This window comes from Monodon monoceros, unplaced genomic scaffold (assembly GCF_005190385.1).
Source record: "Monodon monoceros isolate NGI ecotype Baffin Bay Population unplaced genomic scaffold, NGI_Narwhal_1 Super_Scaffold_13, whole genome shotgun sequence".
In the NCBI taxonomy this organism is placed as follows: Eukaryota; Metazoa; Chordata; class Mammalia; order Artiodactyla; family Monodontidae; genus Monodon; species Monodon monoceros.
In genome coordinates, this window is record NW_021703769.1 from 10,766,898 (window position 1) to 10,784,820 (window position 17,923).

At 51.3% G+C, this 17,923-nt stretch overlaps 1 protein-coding gene across 2 annotated transcripts in view; it reads right to left on the minus strand.

The window, feature by feature from the left end:
* Nucleotides 1-17,923, minus strand: part of BCAS4 (breast carcinoma amplified sequence 4) — a 60,667-nt gene that overhangs the window by 38,706 nt on the left and 4,038 nt on the right. For both annotated transcript variants that reach the window (XM_029219275.1, XM_029219274.1), the window contains exon 2: nucleotides 5,523-5,594. In XM_029219275.1, the coding sequence (XP_029075108.1) occupies nucleotides 5,523-5,594 (72 nt within the window). The remainder of the gene's footprint in view (nucleotides 1-5,522; nucleotides 5,595-17,923) is intronic.

Genomic DNA, 17,923 nt, shown 5'->3' on the forward strand with positions numbered 1-17,923 from the left:
AACTCTGCCCGCCTCCCCTCAGATCCTCAGGAACTGGAGGGCCAGAGGGTCTGCGGGCCGAGCAGGAAGGCCCCTTTTTGCAGAGGCTCCTCCACTGGCTGAGACTCAGGGCAGAGGGAACTCTCTACGCCTGCCCAGAAGGTAGCCTGCAGGTCCTTGGGGGGAAAGTAGAGGGTAGTCCTTGGAGTCTGAAACACCCCCAAACCTTCCTCTTGGCTCCCCCAAGAGCTGGGAACCAAGAGACAAAAACCAGGGTATTTAACATGGGCTGGGTGGGGGGGGCAGGGTACCGACACCCAGGAGCGTTCACCACGTGCTGGGAACAGACCGCGTGGTACAGGAATTGCTTTCTCTTCAACCTTGTTTTATAGGTGATGAAACTGAGAAAAACTAAATGAGCTGGGCAAGGTTGCAAACCTACAAAGTGGGAGATGGAGGATGCTAATCCAGGTGGGTCTGAGGCCACCTCCTAACACCAGAGGTCTGCAGACGTGTTCTATCAGGCTCACGCAGAGCCAGCCTGAAAAACCGAAAGTACAACCAAGCTAGGTGCCAAGATCTAAAATTAAGGATATTTCCCTTAGAAACCCAGATTTCTGGCTTCTTGTGAGAAATCAGAAGACCCGGCCACACTGACATGCCACATGTTCCCCCTGGCAACAATGAGCTGGCGCTGGGTGACAACAGCCCGCTTTGGTTCACCAGAGTCTCCACCACTACCTACAGTCTCCCCAGCATGGCGTCCGTGGCCACCTCATGCCCTGTTCATCTCACAGGGGAGTGGAAGGAAAGGGACACATTTCTATTCTCACACCCAACCCACCTCACATCATCACATCACAGGCATGTGAGTTCATGCTTATGCATACTTCTCAGAAGAACAAAGATGTCAGGGAAGAATCAGTGCTTTTTGAGCCTCTAATGGGATGAAACTCCAGCCAGGTCTATGGGCCGGGGGGCCTGGCGGACCCTTCCCCAGCCTGTCCTCCCAGCTCCCCGGAGCTGGTCTCCGGAGCCCAGAAGCCTGGGTAGCGGATGCAGGGGGTTATCACAGAGCAAACATGGCTCTCCAGGATGATGCAAGGCCCAGGAAGAAGAGCCAGATGCACTTGACCTAAGAACGCGCACCAACACCAAATGCAACTGCTGGGCCGAGGCCAACAGGAAATTTTCTCCATTTATGTGAGAGATGGGAGAGTCCGCTCCCTGCCAGAAGGTGGGCCCAAGGCTACTAGGGTTTCCGAGGGCCCAGACAAGCTGCCCAAAGCCCCAAGGGCACTGAGCTGAAAGGCCTCACAAATCCAGTTTCTGCGGATAAACTCATCTGTGTCGCGGCCCCCTGGGGCTTTAATATTGATGATGATGACGGGTCACTTAGTACATAGCAGGCACCATGCTAAGCAATTACTTTTGATTGAGTGTAAATGACATACGGTGAAGAGCCCAGGCCTTACGGACAGCTCGATGAATCGGTATGTGTGTTTACATCTGTGGAACCACCACCCAGACCAACGCATGGAACATCCCCTCACCCCATAAAGCTCCTTCTGGCGTCCTCCCCGTCACGACCACCCTCCCAAGGCTAACCTCTACCTGACTTCCATCCCATGGACTGGTTTTGCCTAGGTGTGAACTTCATATTGTGGAGCCTCACACAGGAAGCACTCGTGTGTCTGGCTTCTGTCCCTCAACAGCACATTCGTGAGAATCACCCATGTTGCTGTGTACGGCAGGTCGTTCTTTTCCACTGCTGTGCATTCCAGTGTATGAATAAACAACAGTTTATTTACCCATTTCTACTGCCGACAGATACCGGGGTTGCTTGCAGTTTGGGGCATGATGAACAAAGCCGCTATGAACATTTGTGTGCGAGTGTCTGCTCCACAAGGCTGTCCCTTCGTGCATTTCCACCAGCCAGTGAAAGAGTTTCAGCTGTCCCGCATCCTCGTCCACACTTGCTAATGTCTGTCTTTTTCATTTTGGCCGTTCTACTGGATGTAAAGGGCACATCCCTGCCTCGTCTATCCCTCGCGATCACTCTTTGGAGATGGGTACCATTTGCAGTGGATGATTGATGGCCACAAGTTCTGTACTTTCCTTCCATGAAGCAGAGGGGTCTATGTCCTTTCCCCTTGGATCCGGGTGGGCTATGTGGCTGCTTTGACCAATAAGATACGACAGAAGTGACACTGTGCTAATTGCCATACCTAAGTCTCCAGAGGCTTCCACTTCCCATCTGTTGGCACGCTGGCTCTGGGAGGCCAGACGGCCACGAGGAGAGGCCGCGTGGAGGAGAGTGATGCCAACCGGTCCCCAGCCAGCCAGCCCTCCCAGCCCAGACATCAGACAAGTGAGGGAAGCAGCCACCCTGGATGTCCCCAGCCCAGTAGGTGCCACGGAGCTTGGATGAGCTGTACTCTCTGTGCCCTGTCCTGGCCCACATATTAAATTGGTGGTTGTTTCACCCCACTAAGTGTTGGGGTAGTTTGATGCTGCAGTACATAATCAGAGCCACCACCGCCATTTTACAGAGGAGAAAATAAAGGTACAGAAAGGTGACATGCTGTGCCCAAGGCCCCACTGGGAAGAGTCAGAGCTTGAAGTGATGGCAAGAGGTATTATATCTAAGGTTAGAACAGGTCACGAGCACATGGTGTGAATGCTGGTCACTTGGAGTGATCCGGGACAGACTGGCAGAGGACTTAATACATCAGACAGGAAGGTGGACTCTCATTCCTAATAGCCTGATTTTATCAGAAATAAACCATTTCTCTCTGGACTGTGCACCAGGGAGCCCAGCCGTTCTGGGACCTCTAACTTGATCAGTGTTTCCAAAGGCCAAAGCAGGGCCCTGGGGACAGTGGTCCATGGTGTGACATCACCTGCCTCCCAGAGGTCCCCACTCATCCCTGGCTTGGATCAAAAGAGAAAAGGAGGTCCCAAGTCAGGGCTGATAGCTGGACAGCTCTCTCTCTGTGCCATGGAGCCCATGACACCTGGGCACAGACACACTAGGTAAGCTAAGCACCAGCTGTTGGGGCCGAGAGGATTTCTATAATCTAAACGGCATCAGCACAGAGCCTCATTGTAGGGACTGCAAACACAAAACACCTCCATGGGCCACAAAAGCATCGTACAAGGCGCATTCTATTATTAATGTAGACATGCTCATTTGCATATAAACACACTGAAATAGTCTTCACTTCCCGGGAAGTGCGATCTCTTCCATTTCTTAAAAATATGGGACTCTCTCGGTCTGGTGGATATCTGCCTGCTTTCAGTAGGGCCCGAAGTACAGAGAAATGTTCTCTACCATAAAACACATGCACAGAGCACAGGATGGATGCACCTGGCAGGTGGCCGGGGAGTCAAGGAGGCTCCCATGGGGAGCAGTGGGGACGGTGACAAGCTGGAGAGCACGTGTGCTCTCCACAGGGGTGGTCACTGTCCAGCTCTGGCTGATGCTTGCTAGGTGAGAACAAGCACGCACGGGGCAGGGGGTGGCGGGAAGGACAGATCTTTGCTTTTCCAAGAGAAGCCGGGAATCCATATTTTTTTGCATGACATTCTATAAATGTCAGCAGCTCATTCCTTTTTCTTTTTTTTCCCAGAGACATCCAACATGTCTACAGACAGGATTGGGCCCATGGGTCATCTTGTGACCTCTGTATTTAAAATCTTTGCATAAATGCATCTCTAGGCTTTGAGTTTGGAGAGGATCTTCTCGATGCTGCATACAATCTTGCGCCTCCGCAGACTTCCCACCACAGGAAGCCTTGAAGTTTTTAAGGCAAGTAAGGCCTGGCCCCTCCCTGTCTATCCAAGCTGACTTCTGCCCAAAGCTCTCATTGAGGGTGGTTGGTGGATCTCCCTTCGTGGGAGGAGGATGCACTGGGATTTGAGAACAAAAATGTCCCAGGATCGCCCGTCCCCACCGTCTTCCCAATGCCCCACTGTGTGGGCCCACACTGTCCCTATGTGCCCAGCATGCCACCCCCAAAGGCCGGTCCCTCTGCCTGAATGCCCGCTCCCCCCCCCAGCAATTGAATTCTTCCTGTTCCTCTTTCAAACCCCAAACTAATCACCACCTGTTCTGCAAAGACTTCCTGATTTCCCAGGCAGAATTTAACACCTCTTCGTTTTTTTAAAAAAAGCAAACTGAGTCTTGGGATTATGTGCCCAGTTCCTTCTAGAACCTCTTTTCCTTTTCAAAACCTCTGCAGCCTCGCTTCGCACCTGGAACACACCTCCAGGCCAGTGCTTCAACCCTGGAGGACAGCGGCTGGTACACAGATCATGTTTGGGGGATCGGGGGCTGTTGGACGGGAGGGGAGGGTGGATGGAGACAGATCTGTCTGCCTTTGCATCCTCAGGCTCACCAAGGGACCAGTCAGAGAAGGTGCCCAATGTTCGGTGATGAAGAAAGGACCATTCAGGGCGTTCAAAGTCAGTCTCGTTACCCAGCTCCCACCTGGACCCACATCTGAACTAAAAAATTGGCACTCAAGAGAAAAACACAGATAGGTCCCTGTGGGAATGTTTGTGTCTTGTTCACTGCAGTGTCCCCAGGGGCTGGCACGGGCACGCTCAGATGTCTGTTGAACGTATGGGGAGAAAGTCGTACCCATCGTGGCAGGTTGCTCTGAGGTGGGATGGGAGGATACAGGGAGCACGCTCTGTACGGAGCATGGCACAAAGTAGATGTTCAACAAACGCTACTCCCTGGGGCTCTCACCAGCGTCTCTCCAGACGCTTGGTACACATCTGCACGGCTGGGCTCAGCTGGGCTTCCTGTGCTCGGGGGGAGAGGCAGGCCTGGTCCCAAAATGGAGCTCCACCCTTTGGGCCTCCAGGCCAAAGCCACGAACCCTGGCTGCTGGTGTGCCTTTAATAAGCTTGGGAACTTCCAGAACATTCTATCTGCGCTCCTCAGGGCCCCACAGCTGTCCGGCAACAATCCTGGAGACACAAGGAGGAGTGGAGACCTTGCCTTCCTGGCCTAGGGCACCATCTTCCACGGTCCTCCCCACCCCGCCAGGAGGAGCCGCTCCCACCAAGCAGGGTAGGAGGCAACAGTGGAGGGACCAAAGGGCTGAGGAGGGCCCGCAGCCCTCCAGGGCCAGGGCCCGGCCAGGAGGCTCCTCCTAGGCCTCCCAGGCCTGAAGCCATTTCCTGGCTGTCTCCACGTCTGCCTGGCGAACTGTGCAGAGCAAGGAAAGTTAAATATAGTCTTAGCGTCCCCGCCGACCGGCTCCCCGCATCGGGCCCGAGAGTGCCACCTGGTGGCCCACTCCCGCCTCCTCGGTGGAATGAAGGCATCTCCGGGGAAGGGCGTTATCAAGATGGCCGCCTCAGGGAACCTCGTGTGGACAGAGGGAGAGGGTGTGAGCTGCCCCCACGCCGCTGCCCACGCCTCCTGCTGGCTAAGCCGCCACGCCACCGAGGTGGCTCCCCAGCGAAGCCCAGGAAGGCCCTGAAGTCTGGGCTGGGCCTGCACCCACGGCTCCCAGGCGGGCACTCACCATGTCAGCCAGGCTGCAAAACTCTTCCAGCCTGAGGAGCAAGCCCTCGACGGTCTCCTCCACCTCCACCGCCTGAAGAGAGACAAGATCCTGGAGATTAGCAAGTGGTTTCCAGGGAGACAAACGCCCTTCATTGTCTTTCTTCTTTTTTAAAGCAAACTAAATCTTAGGATTATCTGCCCAGTTCCCTCCAGACCTACTTTGCCTTTTCAGAACCTCTCGTAGCCTCATTTGAAATCGGGATGTGCCCGCATCAGTCTTGATAACCATGGGCACCTCTGTTTAACCTCTCTGGTTCAAGCCACCGTGGACCATCCACTCGACGACGCAGCTCTCAAAAGAGATGAGATAAATAAATACTAACAGGAGATAACAAAGCGAGCCTCATCACCCCCATTGTTTAGATAAGGAAACTGAGGCTCAGAGAAGTAAGGGAACCTGCTCAAGGTCACAGAGCTAACAAGCACTGGGGCCCAGACTCTCCTGTAGGTTTGAGTCGCCAGCCTCAAAGCCTGCTCTTATCAACACTGAAAAATGCCTCTCCAGACAAACCACAGGGAGCAAAGTCAACTGCAGGAGAGAGAGAACATAAAACTACCCTTGTGAAACGTGTCTGCTTCAACAGAGAAAGGCCTGGGATGATACTACCGAACTGTAATAGTTAGGGGATATACTTACACTAAAAAAGTATTTGTTGTTTATCTGAAATTCATATGTGACTGGGGGTCCCATAGTTTATCTGGAAACCCTATCGATAGTGCTTACTTAGCCCTGGGGAGTAGGAACTGGGGAATGAGGTCTGACACTCTGACACAGGAGCCCTGAATGTTTTATGTTACGTGAAAGGTCCAAACCTCAGAAGTTATCAAGGCCAGGCGGTAAGGTAGATGAACGCGAAGCAGGCCACTGGGGCTTGGGGTGATCTGAGAATCACTCTGCCTACTTCTGGAGCAGCCAGCCACTAGCAGCCATCAGCAAACACAAGGCCAGCATTGCCAGAACCTTCCATTTTCAAGAGAAGCCAGAAATTCTAACTTTATGGGAAATGTCCCAATTTTTAAGTAGTGACACAAATTTAAAAAAAAATTGTAATGCTCCATGGGCCAACCAAAATAGAACATGAAGGGTCTCCCTGCTTTACTCACTTGTGTAAAAATTAGTCTGAACCCTTTTTCCCCTTGAGCATGTACTATTTTCATGATTTATAAAATACCTGTATTTTTTTTTCTAATTACCAGGCATCTAGGAAGGAAGTTCAGCTGGAACGTGAACCGCTTTCTCTGGCTTACCAGGCCGAATTGTTCTGCTCCAGGGAGGTGTTCCCAGACATTTCTGGGCAGGCCTGGCACCTGCCCCCCTCACCTGAAGGCTGCCCTTACTGGCCACTTGTCCCCGGAGAAATGTTTATACAGTGCAGGAGCCGCCTGCCGCCTGCCGCCTGGGCTGTCAATACCACAACCAAATAAACGGTTGCACAAAAAAACATCTTTCCGGCTGCAGTATAAATAGTGCCGAGCTGCAATTTTAAACTCTGCAACCTTCATCTCACAGCTGGGACTATTTCTGTGCCTGACTGGGGGAGGCTTGACAGGGGAAGGGGACCGCAGTGGAGGGAGGACAGGAAGTCCCCCTCCCACCCCCCAAAAAGTAAAAGCATGGTAAAAAAAAAAAAAGTGTCCTTAATGCACTAAGGGAGAAAGAAGGAGCTGAGAGGCCACTGAGGTGGAAGGGGGAAGGTTGGTGGTTCCTTCTGATCCAGAGGAAAGCGAGAGAGACGGGAGGGGGCACAGATGCATGAGGGAGCACAGTGCAGACAATCTACGCCCCAGTCCAAAGATGCCTGGGAGGACTAAACCTGCCAGAGGGACATGAAGGACCACGCCCCAGCTGGCTGGTCGGCCTCCTTCCCAAGACACACTGCAGCTCTTTGCTCATAGGAAGAGCCTCTCGACCTCTCCTAGTGTGTTCACAAAGGAAGTTAGTCAGTCCTGAGTTCGAACCCCATCTTTCTCTTTTGCCAGCTGTATGACCTTAACCCGGGGGCTTAACTTGAGCATCTGGGCTGGCTCACCTGTGACAGGAAGTGCCACATCCATTTGGCAGGATTTTAGGTTAACCTCACATAATAGACATGGCTAAGCCATTTAACGGGGTGCAGGCACACAGTAGGCACATATAAATGGTTGCTCTATGGATCTCTCTCACTAGATAATAGAAACAAGGGCTAATCACCATGTGTGGATTATCTCATTTGCTTCTCAGGAGAACTCTATACTGTAGATGCCATAATTTCCCCCTTTCTATGGATTGAGAAACAGAGGATCAGAGAGTTTAAGTCACTTGTTCCAAGTCACACGGCTAATAGACACTGAAGCGAAAATTTCACCTCTCTGACTTCACAAGTTTGTCACCACCAAGGTGCTCCCTGGGGAGGGGGAAAGTGTGCCCGCTTTACTGTTGCCTGTCAACTATGGTCTCCCCACCACCCCCTCCTCCTGGTGCCTAGGGCGGTGGCCCAAAGCAGCAGGGAGGGAGCAAAGAGAGCATTTGCTGACTGCTTGGTCAGTTAAGGGAAGGACAAGTCCCAAGGCATTCCCAACCAGCAGGAAGGATTAGCTACCCCACCGTGCCCACAGATCATTCACGGGACAATTTTCTCTCACGGTAATTCCCTAAGTGGCCTCAGAAATAAGAGTCCTGCAGGCTGCAGCCCACACGCCTTTTTAACCAGCCCATAAGCAAAATGAATGCCCTCACCATCCTTTGCAACCCCCGGGCAGAAATTGTCCCACTCCGAGGGAAGGGAAGCAAATGGCTCGCTTTAAGTGACATTCAGGGCGTGGTCAGTGGGGATGGCAGGCAGGCATCTTTTTAACACGTGTGAATCATGGTATTCACCGCCTTCTTCCACATCTCCTGCTCAAAGTGCCAATCCCAGCTTCCCAGCTGGGCGTGTCAAAAGCCGAAAAGGGGCTGGCTCTGCCTACCAGCAACTGGGACAAGGAAACACAAAATGATCCTCCACCATCCGTGGTCTTCTCCATCTCCACAAAGGGAAACTTCATCTTCCGGGTACTCAGGCCAAACACATGGGAGGATCCTGGACTTGTCTTTCCTTCCCACCCCCAACCCCATCCAACCTTTATGCAAACCCTCTCAGTTCTGCCTTCAGAATATATCCCAGATCCAACCACTTCTCTCCACCACTCTGGTGCGAGGCACTGCCTTCCCTCGCTGGGGCCACTGCAGTAGCCTGTTACTCACTGGTCCCCTGCTTCCTCTTTTGCTCCCCTTCAATCTGCTCCTCAGAGATTCTGTTAAAACCAAAGCCCTCCTCAGCTCAAAATCTTCCACCGTACCACATCACAGCCACTAGAATGGCTACGATCACAAAAACGGCAAGTGACAAAAGTTGGTGATGACGTGGAGCAACTGGAACCCTCATCCACTGCGGGTGGGAATGTGAACTTGTGCGGCTGCTTTGGAAACCAGCCTGGTTTGGAAACCAATCTCAAAAGGTTAAACATAGAGTTACCCTATGACCCAGCAATGTATCCAAAAGAACTGAAAACAGAGGTTCGTACAAAAAACTTGTACATTATTCATAATAGCCAAAAAAGTAGAAATAGCTCAATGTCCATCAACTGATGAATGGACAAACAACATATGGCATGTACAAGTGATGGAATATTATTTGGCCATAAAAAAGAATGAAGTCCTAATACGTGCTACACCATGGATAATCCTTGAAAATATATGCTAAGTGAAAGAAGCCACATATTACATGATTCCTTTTATGTGAAATGTCCAGAAGAGACAAATCCACAGAGACAGAAAGTGTCTTAGTAGTTGTCTCCCCCATGGAAAGGGTGGAGGGGGAGTAGGGAATAACCGCTGATGGTTATGGGATTTCTTTTTTGGGTGATGGAAATGTTCTGGAATTAGGTTGTGGTGATGTCTGAACAACATCAAGAATATACTAAAAACCACTTAACTTTATACTTTAAAATGGTAAATTTTATGTTATATGGGTTATGTTAATTTTTTAAAAAAGTCCTCCCCCCCATCTTCCATCTCAATCAGTAAATGCCTACTGGAGGCCTCCCCAGCAACCACACCAACCATGTCCTCACCCCAGGGCCTTTGCACCTGCTGTTCCCTTCACTGGTAAAGCTCATCTCATACTTCCTTCTAGCCTTTGCTCATATGACTCTCCTTAGTGAGGCCTTCCCTGACCCTGTAGCTTCCCTACCACGCCACATCCTGCCCCAATTTATTTCTCTCTTTAGCCTTTATCACCATATAACTTACTATATATTTCACTTGTTTCCTGTCATCTTCCCCCAACAGAATGAAAGCTCCTGGTGAACAAGGGTTTTCTTTTCTTTTATTTACCTTTGTGTTCTCAGGGCCTAGAATAATGCCTGGCACATAGTAGGTACCTGTGTTTCCTAAGACAGCCTTCCAACTCTCTCCCATCCCACGTATCTTTTTGCAATATGACCTTGCCACTCTGCCCATGAAGAGGTAGGATCATTCCTTTCCACCCGAATCTAGTCTGTGACTTGCTTTGACCAGTAAAATGTGGTGGAAGCAACGCTCTGTGACTTCCGAGTCTAGAGACCTTGCAGCTTCTGATTCACCCTCTTGGAAGACAACAGCAGGCAAGTTTGCTGGAAAGGCCACAGGGCGGAAAAGATCCTGGAGAATGAGAGGTCGTGCAGGAAAACTGAGGTGCCCCGGCTGGAGCACCAACTGCCCAACACATGAGTGAGGCCATGTTGGACCTTCCACTGCTGAATGCAGCCTCATGAGGCAGCCCAGCCAACACCACGGGAGCAGAACGGCGCAGAGGAGCTCCACCAACCTACAAAACCAGGCACTATAAAATGGGGGTCGTTTTTAAACACTAAGGTTGGGAGTGGTTTGTTACTTGGCAATTGGTAACCAATACAGTGCTCAATGAATATTTGTTACAAGAAAGGAAGGAAGGAGGGAGGGAGGAGAAAAGAAAAGGGCCACGGGAAGGAGGAAGAAAAGTGCTCTCCTGGAAGAGCTACAGCCTGAGAACAGCAGCCGCGATGGCGTCTTAGTCCCCATTTGCATTCATGCTGTGTGGTCTTAACTATACCTCTGACCATCTCTGTGCCTCGGTTTCCCCACTTGAAAGTGGAGGGGGGTGGGAATCCTCCGACTCTCTGTGTTTGGAGATGGAAGCTGAGGAGGGTCAAGTAACTTCTTTCTCTAGGTTACTCTTGGTGAGATGCTCCACCCATGCAGGAGATGGCTGTGACCCCACCAGGGTCTCCAAACTCAAAAAGACACAGAAGCCAGGCAGGAAATGAATACTAGGGAAGGGGGCCATGCTTACGAATGTTTTCTTCACATTGCTTATCTCAGTTTCCCACTTTTGACAGAGACGTTTTACTTTCCTCCGAGAAACACAGCAGCACCAGCAGAATAATAAATGGCAGCTGGGGCTTCCCTGGTGGCCCAGTGTTTAAGAATCCACCTGCCAATGCAGGGGACACGGGTTCAAGCCCTGGTCCAGGAAGATCCCACATGCTACGGAGCAACTAAGCTTGTGCTCCACAACTACTGAGACTGTGCTCTAGAGCCCACGAGCCACAGCTAATGACGCCTGTGCACCTAGAGCCTGTGCTCGCAACAGGAGAAGCCACCACAATGAGAAGCCCGCGCACCGCAACGAAGAGTAGCCCCCGCTCGACGAAACTAGAGAAAGCCCGCGTGCAGTAACTAAGACCTAATGCAGCCATAAATAAATAAATAAATGGCAGTTGACGCCATGCAGGGAGACAAGAGGGAGGGGTGGGGACTGTGGCAAATGGGAGGCCTCGTCTAAAGAGGACACCTGGGAACTTCCCTGGCGGCCCAGTGGTTAGGACTCTGCGCTTCCACTGCAGGGGGCACGGGTTCGATTCCTGGTCAGGGAACCAGATCCCACATGCACACCGCAACTAAAAGATCCCGCGTGCCGCATCTAAGACCTGGCGCAGCCTAAATAAATAAATATTTTAAAAAAATAGAACACTTAAAAAAAAAAGACAAAAGGGTGATCTAGATATTTATGAAAGCTCTTCCAATTCGAAAATGTTCAAAACTAACCTAAAAAATTAAAAAACACTATGACGGCCAAACAAACCTGACTGTAGGCTGAACAGGGCCTTCAAACCTCTGACCGATTGGTGTCTTTAAATCGCAAACATCAGGCTTCCCTGGTGGCGCAGTGGTTGGGAATCCGCCTGCCAATGCAGGGGACATGGATTAGAGCTCTGGTCCTGGAAGATCCCATATGCCGTGGAGCAACTAAGCCCGTGTGCCACAACTACTGAGCCTGCACTCTAGAGCCCGTGAGCCACAACTACTGAGCCTGCAAGCCACAACTACTGAAGCCCACGCGCCTAGAGCCCGTGCTCCGCAACAAGAGAAGCCACTGCGATGAGAAGCACACGCGCCACAACGAAGAGTAGCCCCACTCGCTGCAACTAGAGAAAGCCCGCGTGCAGCAACAAAGACCCAACGCAGCCAAACATAAATAAATAAAATAAATTTAAAACAAAAACAGACAAACAAAAAACCACACAAACCCAAACATCTATGAAATGTCCAGAACAGGTGAATCTTTAGAGACAGAAAGTAGATTAGGGGTTCTTGGTGGAGGGAGAGCTCAGGGGGACAGGGTTTCTCTGGGGGGTAATGAAAATGTTCTAAAATTGATTGTGGTTGATTGTTGTGCAACTCTGTGAATAAACCAAAAGCCATTAAACTGTACATTTTAAATGGGTGGATTGTATGTCATGTGAATTATATCACAATAATGCTGTTTACAGACACACACACACACACTCTCTCTCTCTCTCTCTCTCCCTCCCCCTCCCCCTCCCTCTCTCTCTCCCGCCCCCCCGGAGAATCCTTCTAGAAACCACAAGGTCCACTCAGCCCAGGAACAAGGCCACTGAAGACCTGTAGCTTTTGCTGCAACATTTTTAAAGAAGCCAGACATTTGGATTTTTATGTGAAAACTCCCACTTTTTTAAAGTTGGCATCTACTTAGCATTTTAAAAAGCAGATCACCATGCCAGCCAGAGGACACCCACATGCAGCCAGTTCAGAGGAGGGTGTGGTGGTAGCTTTGCCTGACACCTGGCGCTATGGCCTGACCTTGCTCCTGCTTCCTCCAGCCAGGCTGGGCCAGGGTCCATGAGTACACGACGGGGGTGAAAATGAAACAGGCTCAAGGACTGTGAGGCCTGCCCACATTCAGGGCATGTAATTAGTAATGTCACCTCTTCTCCAAAAGCACTCATGGTGGCCCCTTCAGATGGCAGGGAAAGTAAAGGTCTTTAGAGGAAGCAGCCTCATCTCTGTGCACAGGATGAAAGGGCTGGATCAATGGCAGAAAGACCCTGGGAGCTGGGCAAGCCAAGAATGAAGGGCTGGAAAGAGCAAATGAAGGGATTCTCCAGATGGCCTTGTGCTGAAATCGCAAACTGAGAGGACCTGGCCCTTTAGATGATGATCCACTTCCCAAAGAGGGGACATGGGAACTCCTTCCTCCCAGGCCCCTACAGCAGCTCAAATAAGAGTTCCCATCCCCCAGAGGGACCCTTGACCTTGAGGTGTGAATGTCTAGAAGGGCTGACTACTCTACTCTACTCTCGCCTTGACCCTGACTTCTAAGAAGGTTAATTTGGCAACAGCAACCAAAATTTTATATGCATGTATCCTTGGACCCAGTGATTCCCCCACTAGGTATGTATCCTCTGGACATATATGCACAAATGCAAAATGATGTACGTACAGAGATACCCATTGCAACAGACTTTGTTTTGGGTTTTTTTTTGGTTTTTATTTATTTATTTTTGGCTGTGTTGGGTCTTCATTGCTGTGGGTGGGCTTTCTCTAGTTGTGGTGAGCAGGGGCTACTCTTCGTTGCGGTGCACGGGCTTCTCATTGTGGTGACTTCTCTTGTTGAGGAGCACAGGCTCTAGGTGTGCGGGCTTCAGTAGTTGCAGCACGTGGGCTCAGTAGTTGCGGCACGTGGGCTCAGTAGTTGTGACTCACGGGCTCTAGAGCACAGACTCAGTAGTTGTGGTGCACGGGCTTAGTTGCTCCGTGGCATGTGGGATCTTCCCAGACCAGGACTCAAACCCATGTCCCCTGCATTGGCAGGTGGATTATTAACCACTGCGCCACCAGGGAAGCCCGCAACAGACTTTGTAACAGCTAAAGAATCCATGTAACCTAAATGTCCATCAGTAGAGGAACGGTTACCTAAATTATAATTCAGACAGACAATGAGATTCTGTTTAGCAGCTAAAAAATAATTGGTCAGCTCTCTGTGCACTCATATGGAAAGCTGTCTAAGACATAGTGAGTGAAAAAAGCACAATGCAGAAGGGGGAGGCGGCAGGTGGGGACGACAGGGGACACAGGCATGGCCTGCAGCGGCCTCTGTAGAGCAGCAGGGGCTGAGAACCGGGGGAGGCAGGGCCTCACTCAGCATTCCATGGTCACCGGGACCTTTGGATTTTGTAACATGTGCATATATTTTTTATTTTTAAAACAAACTTATTTTAAAACCAACTCCAATTCACTTAAAAGAACCACAGGCCAAATTTCCATCACACTTGCACCAAGGAATAAATTCAGATCCCGAGATAGCTTAAGGAACCGGGGGCTCATGCTGACCATGGATGCAGCAACTATGTTTTGCAAACCAAAAACTGGAATCTATGGTTGGTCTCACGTACACAGATACAGAAAGTTAACATTGGACCTCCAGGCTTACACGAGGTCATGCTAGTGAGAGAAAATTCACCATCTTCTGCACAAGCGAAGGGCTGAAATCACCCTCTTGCAAACACTGTGTGGAAATATTAATGTGTGTCACGCCCACCCTCCCACCTGTTCTGAGAGCCCTGAGGGCGGTGGGCCTCTCCTGCACTTTTGCTTTCCAGCTCCTGACATGGGGTCCGCACCTGGTACCTGCTCCATAAACAACTATAGAATGATTAAGTGAATAATTGTAGCTAATGCACCAGATCGCTTACTGTGGGCCTGACCCTGAGCCAAGTGTTGCCCGTGAATCATCTCATCCAACCCCACAACTGGAGGAGAAAAGGCAGAGAGAAGCATGAGCGCAAAGCCGAGATCTGAACCCAGGCCATGTGGCTCCAGAGCTGGTCCTCCCACCACTCAGCCTGACCAGGAGCAAGGGGGTTGGGGGGAGGCACACATCTGTAAAGGATGCTTCTTCAACTGATACGTGAGGCATCAGTAGCTGGTGCGGTAGACACAGCAGCAGGCAGGACCGACGGGTTTTCTGTCCTCCTGCGGTGGCTGGAAGCAGGCATTCCTGGGCATGGGGCCAGTCCCGCTAGCATTGACGGAAGCTGTGAGCCCCCGGCAGGCTGGCCATCAAAATCTCTGGAGGGGCGCTTACAAGTCCAGATCCCCAGGCCTGGGGTGCCTCCAACAGTTAGCAGTCGGGGTGATTGTCCAACAGACGGATCAGTCTTGGCCACTCCAAGCTTACAGCCCTGCTGGAGGGCTTTCAGCGTTCCAATGCCCAGGTGGCGCCCACACCAACGAAATCAGAGTATCTGGGGGTGGGAGCCGGGCATCAGCACTTTTTTTGTTGATCTCGGATGATGCAGATGTTTGGCAAAGGTTGGGGACCACGCCCTACACCAGTGCTCTTACCTTGGCTATGCTCCACCTACCACACCCCACCCCAGCGATCGATTTAACTGGATCTCCTATTTATAGATGCATGAAATAGGTGTTTTTTGCCTTTAAAGTTTTTATTTCTCTCTCTTTTTTTTTTTTTTCTTTTCTGTACGCGGGCCTCTCACTGTTGTGGCCTCTCCCGTTGTGGAGCACAGGCTCCGGACGCGCAGGCTCAGCGGCCATGGCTCACGGGCCCAGCCGCTCCGCGGCATGTGGGATCTTCCCGGACCAGGGCACGAACCTGTGTCCCCTGCATCGGCAGGTGGACTATCAACCACTGCGCCACCAGGGAAGCCCCTGCCTTTAAAGTTTTTATTTACACTGCACACACCTCTGTGCATCTTGCTTTTCTCCCCGGTGCCGGAATGGCATGTTCAGAGCTGACTCGCTGCAGCCGCGAGCTGTCCGCTGCGCAGGAGCATCGCTACATGACCAGCCTGGGCTGGTTGGCACCAGGGTCACTTCCCGTCTTTGGGAACCTGTTTCAAAGTTTCTCCGTTCGTGCTGAGAGTCAGCCAGACTGGGAACTTCTAGCCAAGGTTCCGAGGTGACTCTCCCCCAAAGCCCAGCTGTCCTGTGATAAGAGATTGTTCAGAGCCAGGGACAGGTCCTTCCACTGCTGGGCAGTTCTGCGGGGAGAAATATAGGAACTTTCTTCCGAGAAATGCTGCCCCTCTCTAAGCACCCACCTTGGCCTTGGCTCTCACACCCCCGAAGGTTCTGATTCAGGGAGCCTGGCCAGATCAGTGTACGTCCACCGGGACATCCACATCTGTGGTCCCCCTGCTGCCACGCCAGCCCTTCCGACGCGTTCCGGCACTGCAGCCCTAAGTCCACAAATCTGATCCCGTCTTTCCCCTGCTCACACCCAGCTTGGCCCTGCTCACAGCTTCTATCCATGACACCCCAGAATCGAATCCAGACTCCTCCTCTTGACCCCAGGCCCTGGTCTGGCCCTGCCCCCTCTCCCCTTTATCACTGAGGTCCACCCACTCAGGCACCTCTGGAGACCTCATTTTTCCCTGTCTCCAGCGACACACATGATGCCAGATCTTTGCCTGGTGGTTCCTTCTAATCTTCCTGTGTGTCGCTATCACGGCCCCTCAGGTGTCTCCCTCGTGGCATTTATCACCGTTAGTTACTCTGTTGGGTAACTCCTGGTGGGCTCATCTTCCTGACTGCAGTGCCAGACCTTGAGGGCAGGCATCGCCTCTGCCTCACTGGCCTCTCCCCGGTGCCCGGCACAGTGCCTGGCACACAGCAGGTCTTCCATAAAGATCTGAGGGGGCTTCTCCGGTGGCGCAGTGGTTAAGAATCTACCTGGGGCTTCCCTGGTGGCGCAGTGGTTGAGAGTCCGCCTGCCGATGCAGGGGACGCGGGTTCGTGCCCCAGTCCGGGAGGATCCCACATGCCGCGGAGCGGCTGGGCCCGTGAGCCATGGCCGCTGAGCCTGTGCGTCTGGAGCCTGTGCTCCGCAACGGGAGAGGCCACAACAGTGAGAGGCCCGCGTACCGCAAAAAAAAAAAAAAAAAAAAAAAAAGAATCTGCCTGCCAATGCAGGGGACGCAGGTTCGAGCCCTGATCTGGGGGGATCCCACATGCCGTGAAGCAACTAAGCCCGTGAGCCACAAGTGCTGAGCCTGCGCATCTGGAGCCTGGGCTCCGCAACGAGAGAGGCCGCAGCAGTGAGAGGCCCGCACACCGCAATGAAGAGCGGCCCCCGCTTGCCACAACTAGAGAAAGCCCTCGCACAGAAACAAAGACCCAACACAGCCAAAAATAAATAAATTTAAAAAATTAATTTATTTTAAAAAAAAGATCTGAGGAATAAATTAATACAGAACTACATCTCTAGACAGAGTAGACTGTGCCCTGGCACCCACCCACAGACTTCTAATCTGAACATCCAAATTTGAATCCCGAAAGGGGACCAGTAGGTCACAAGAATAAGACACATGCCAGGGTTCCCATAGGCACAGGGTGTTTGCAGGTTGGACACAATAAAATATTCTTTACTTCCACAAAGAAACAGTCTCTTCTACATTTTTTCTTGAAACTCAAGGGCATTTTTGGCTAATTTATGTTTTCCCATTTCAGTCCAGACACACGGTTTGGAGGAATAGTTCCCTTTCCTCTTATCATGACTACAGAAAATTCAAAGGTTCAAGCACAAGGGTAAATGGTAACTGATACCAACTTCGGTATGAGGGAGACAATGAGGAGGAGTGGGGACTGTGGCAAACAGGAGACCACAACTAGGAAACAGGGACCTAGGATTACCAGACTGTCCATATTTTAAATAAACAAGAAACTCAGATTTTCTTCATGAAAATTCTCCATTTAAAAACCCCTATGTGAATTGAACCCATCATATCAGAGTGCTGGATTCAGCCTCTGGGCCACCAGTTTGCAACCCCTGATCTAATCCACATGTGGTTAACAGGCGCTTTCCCCCATCATCCTTTGCCCACTCAAGCAAAGTCCCTCGGTGTGAGAAAGTGCTGGCTTCCTTTATTTCCTTCCATGTAGGCCATTAACCCCATCTGTGGGCAAATCTGTCCCGTGTTCCAGCACAGGAACCAAATGGAATTCTCAGAGTGTGGTCAGGAATTCACCCTTGGGTGGGTATCAGGAGTCAGCCATTCGGG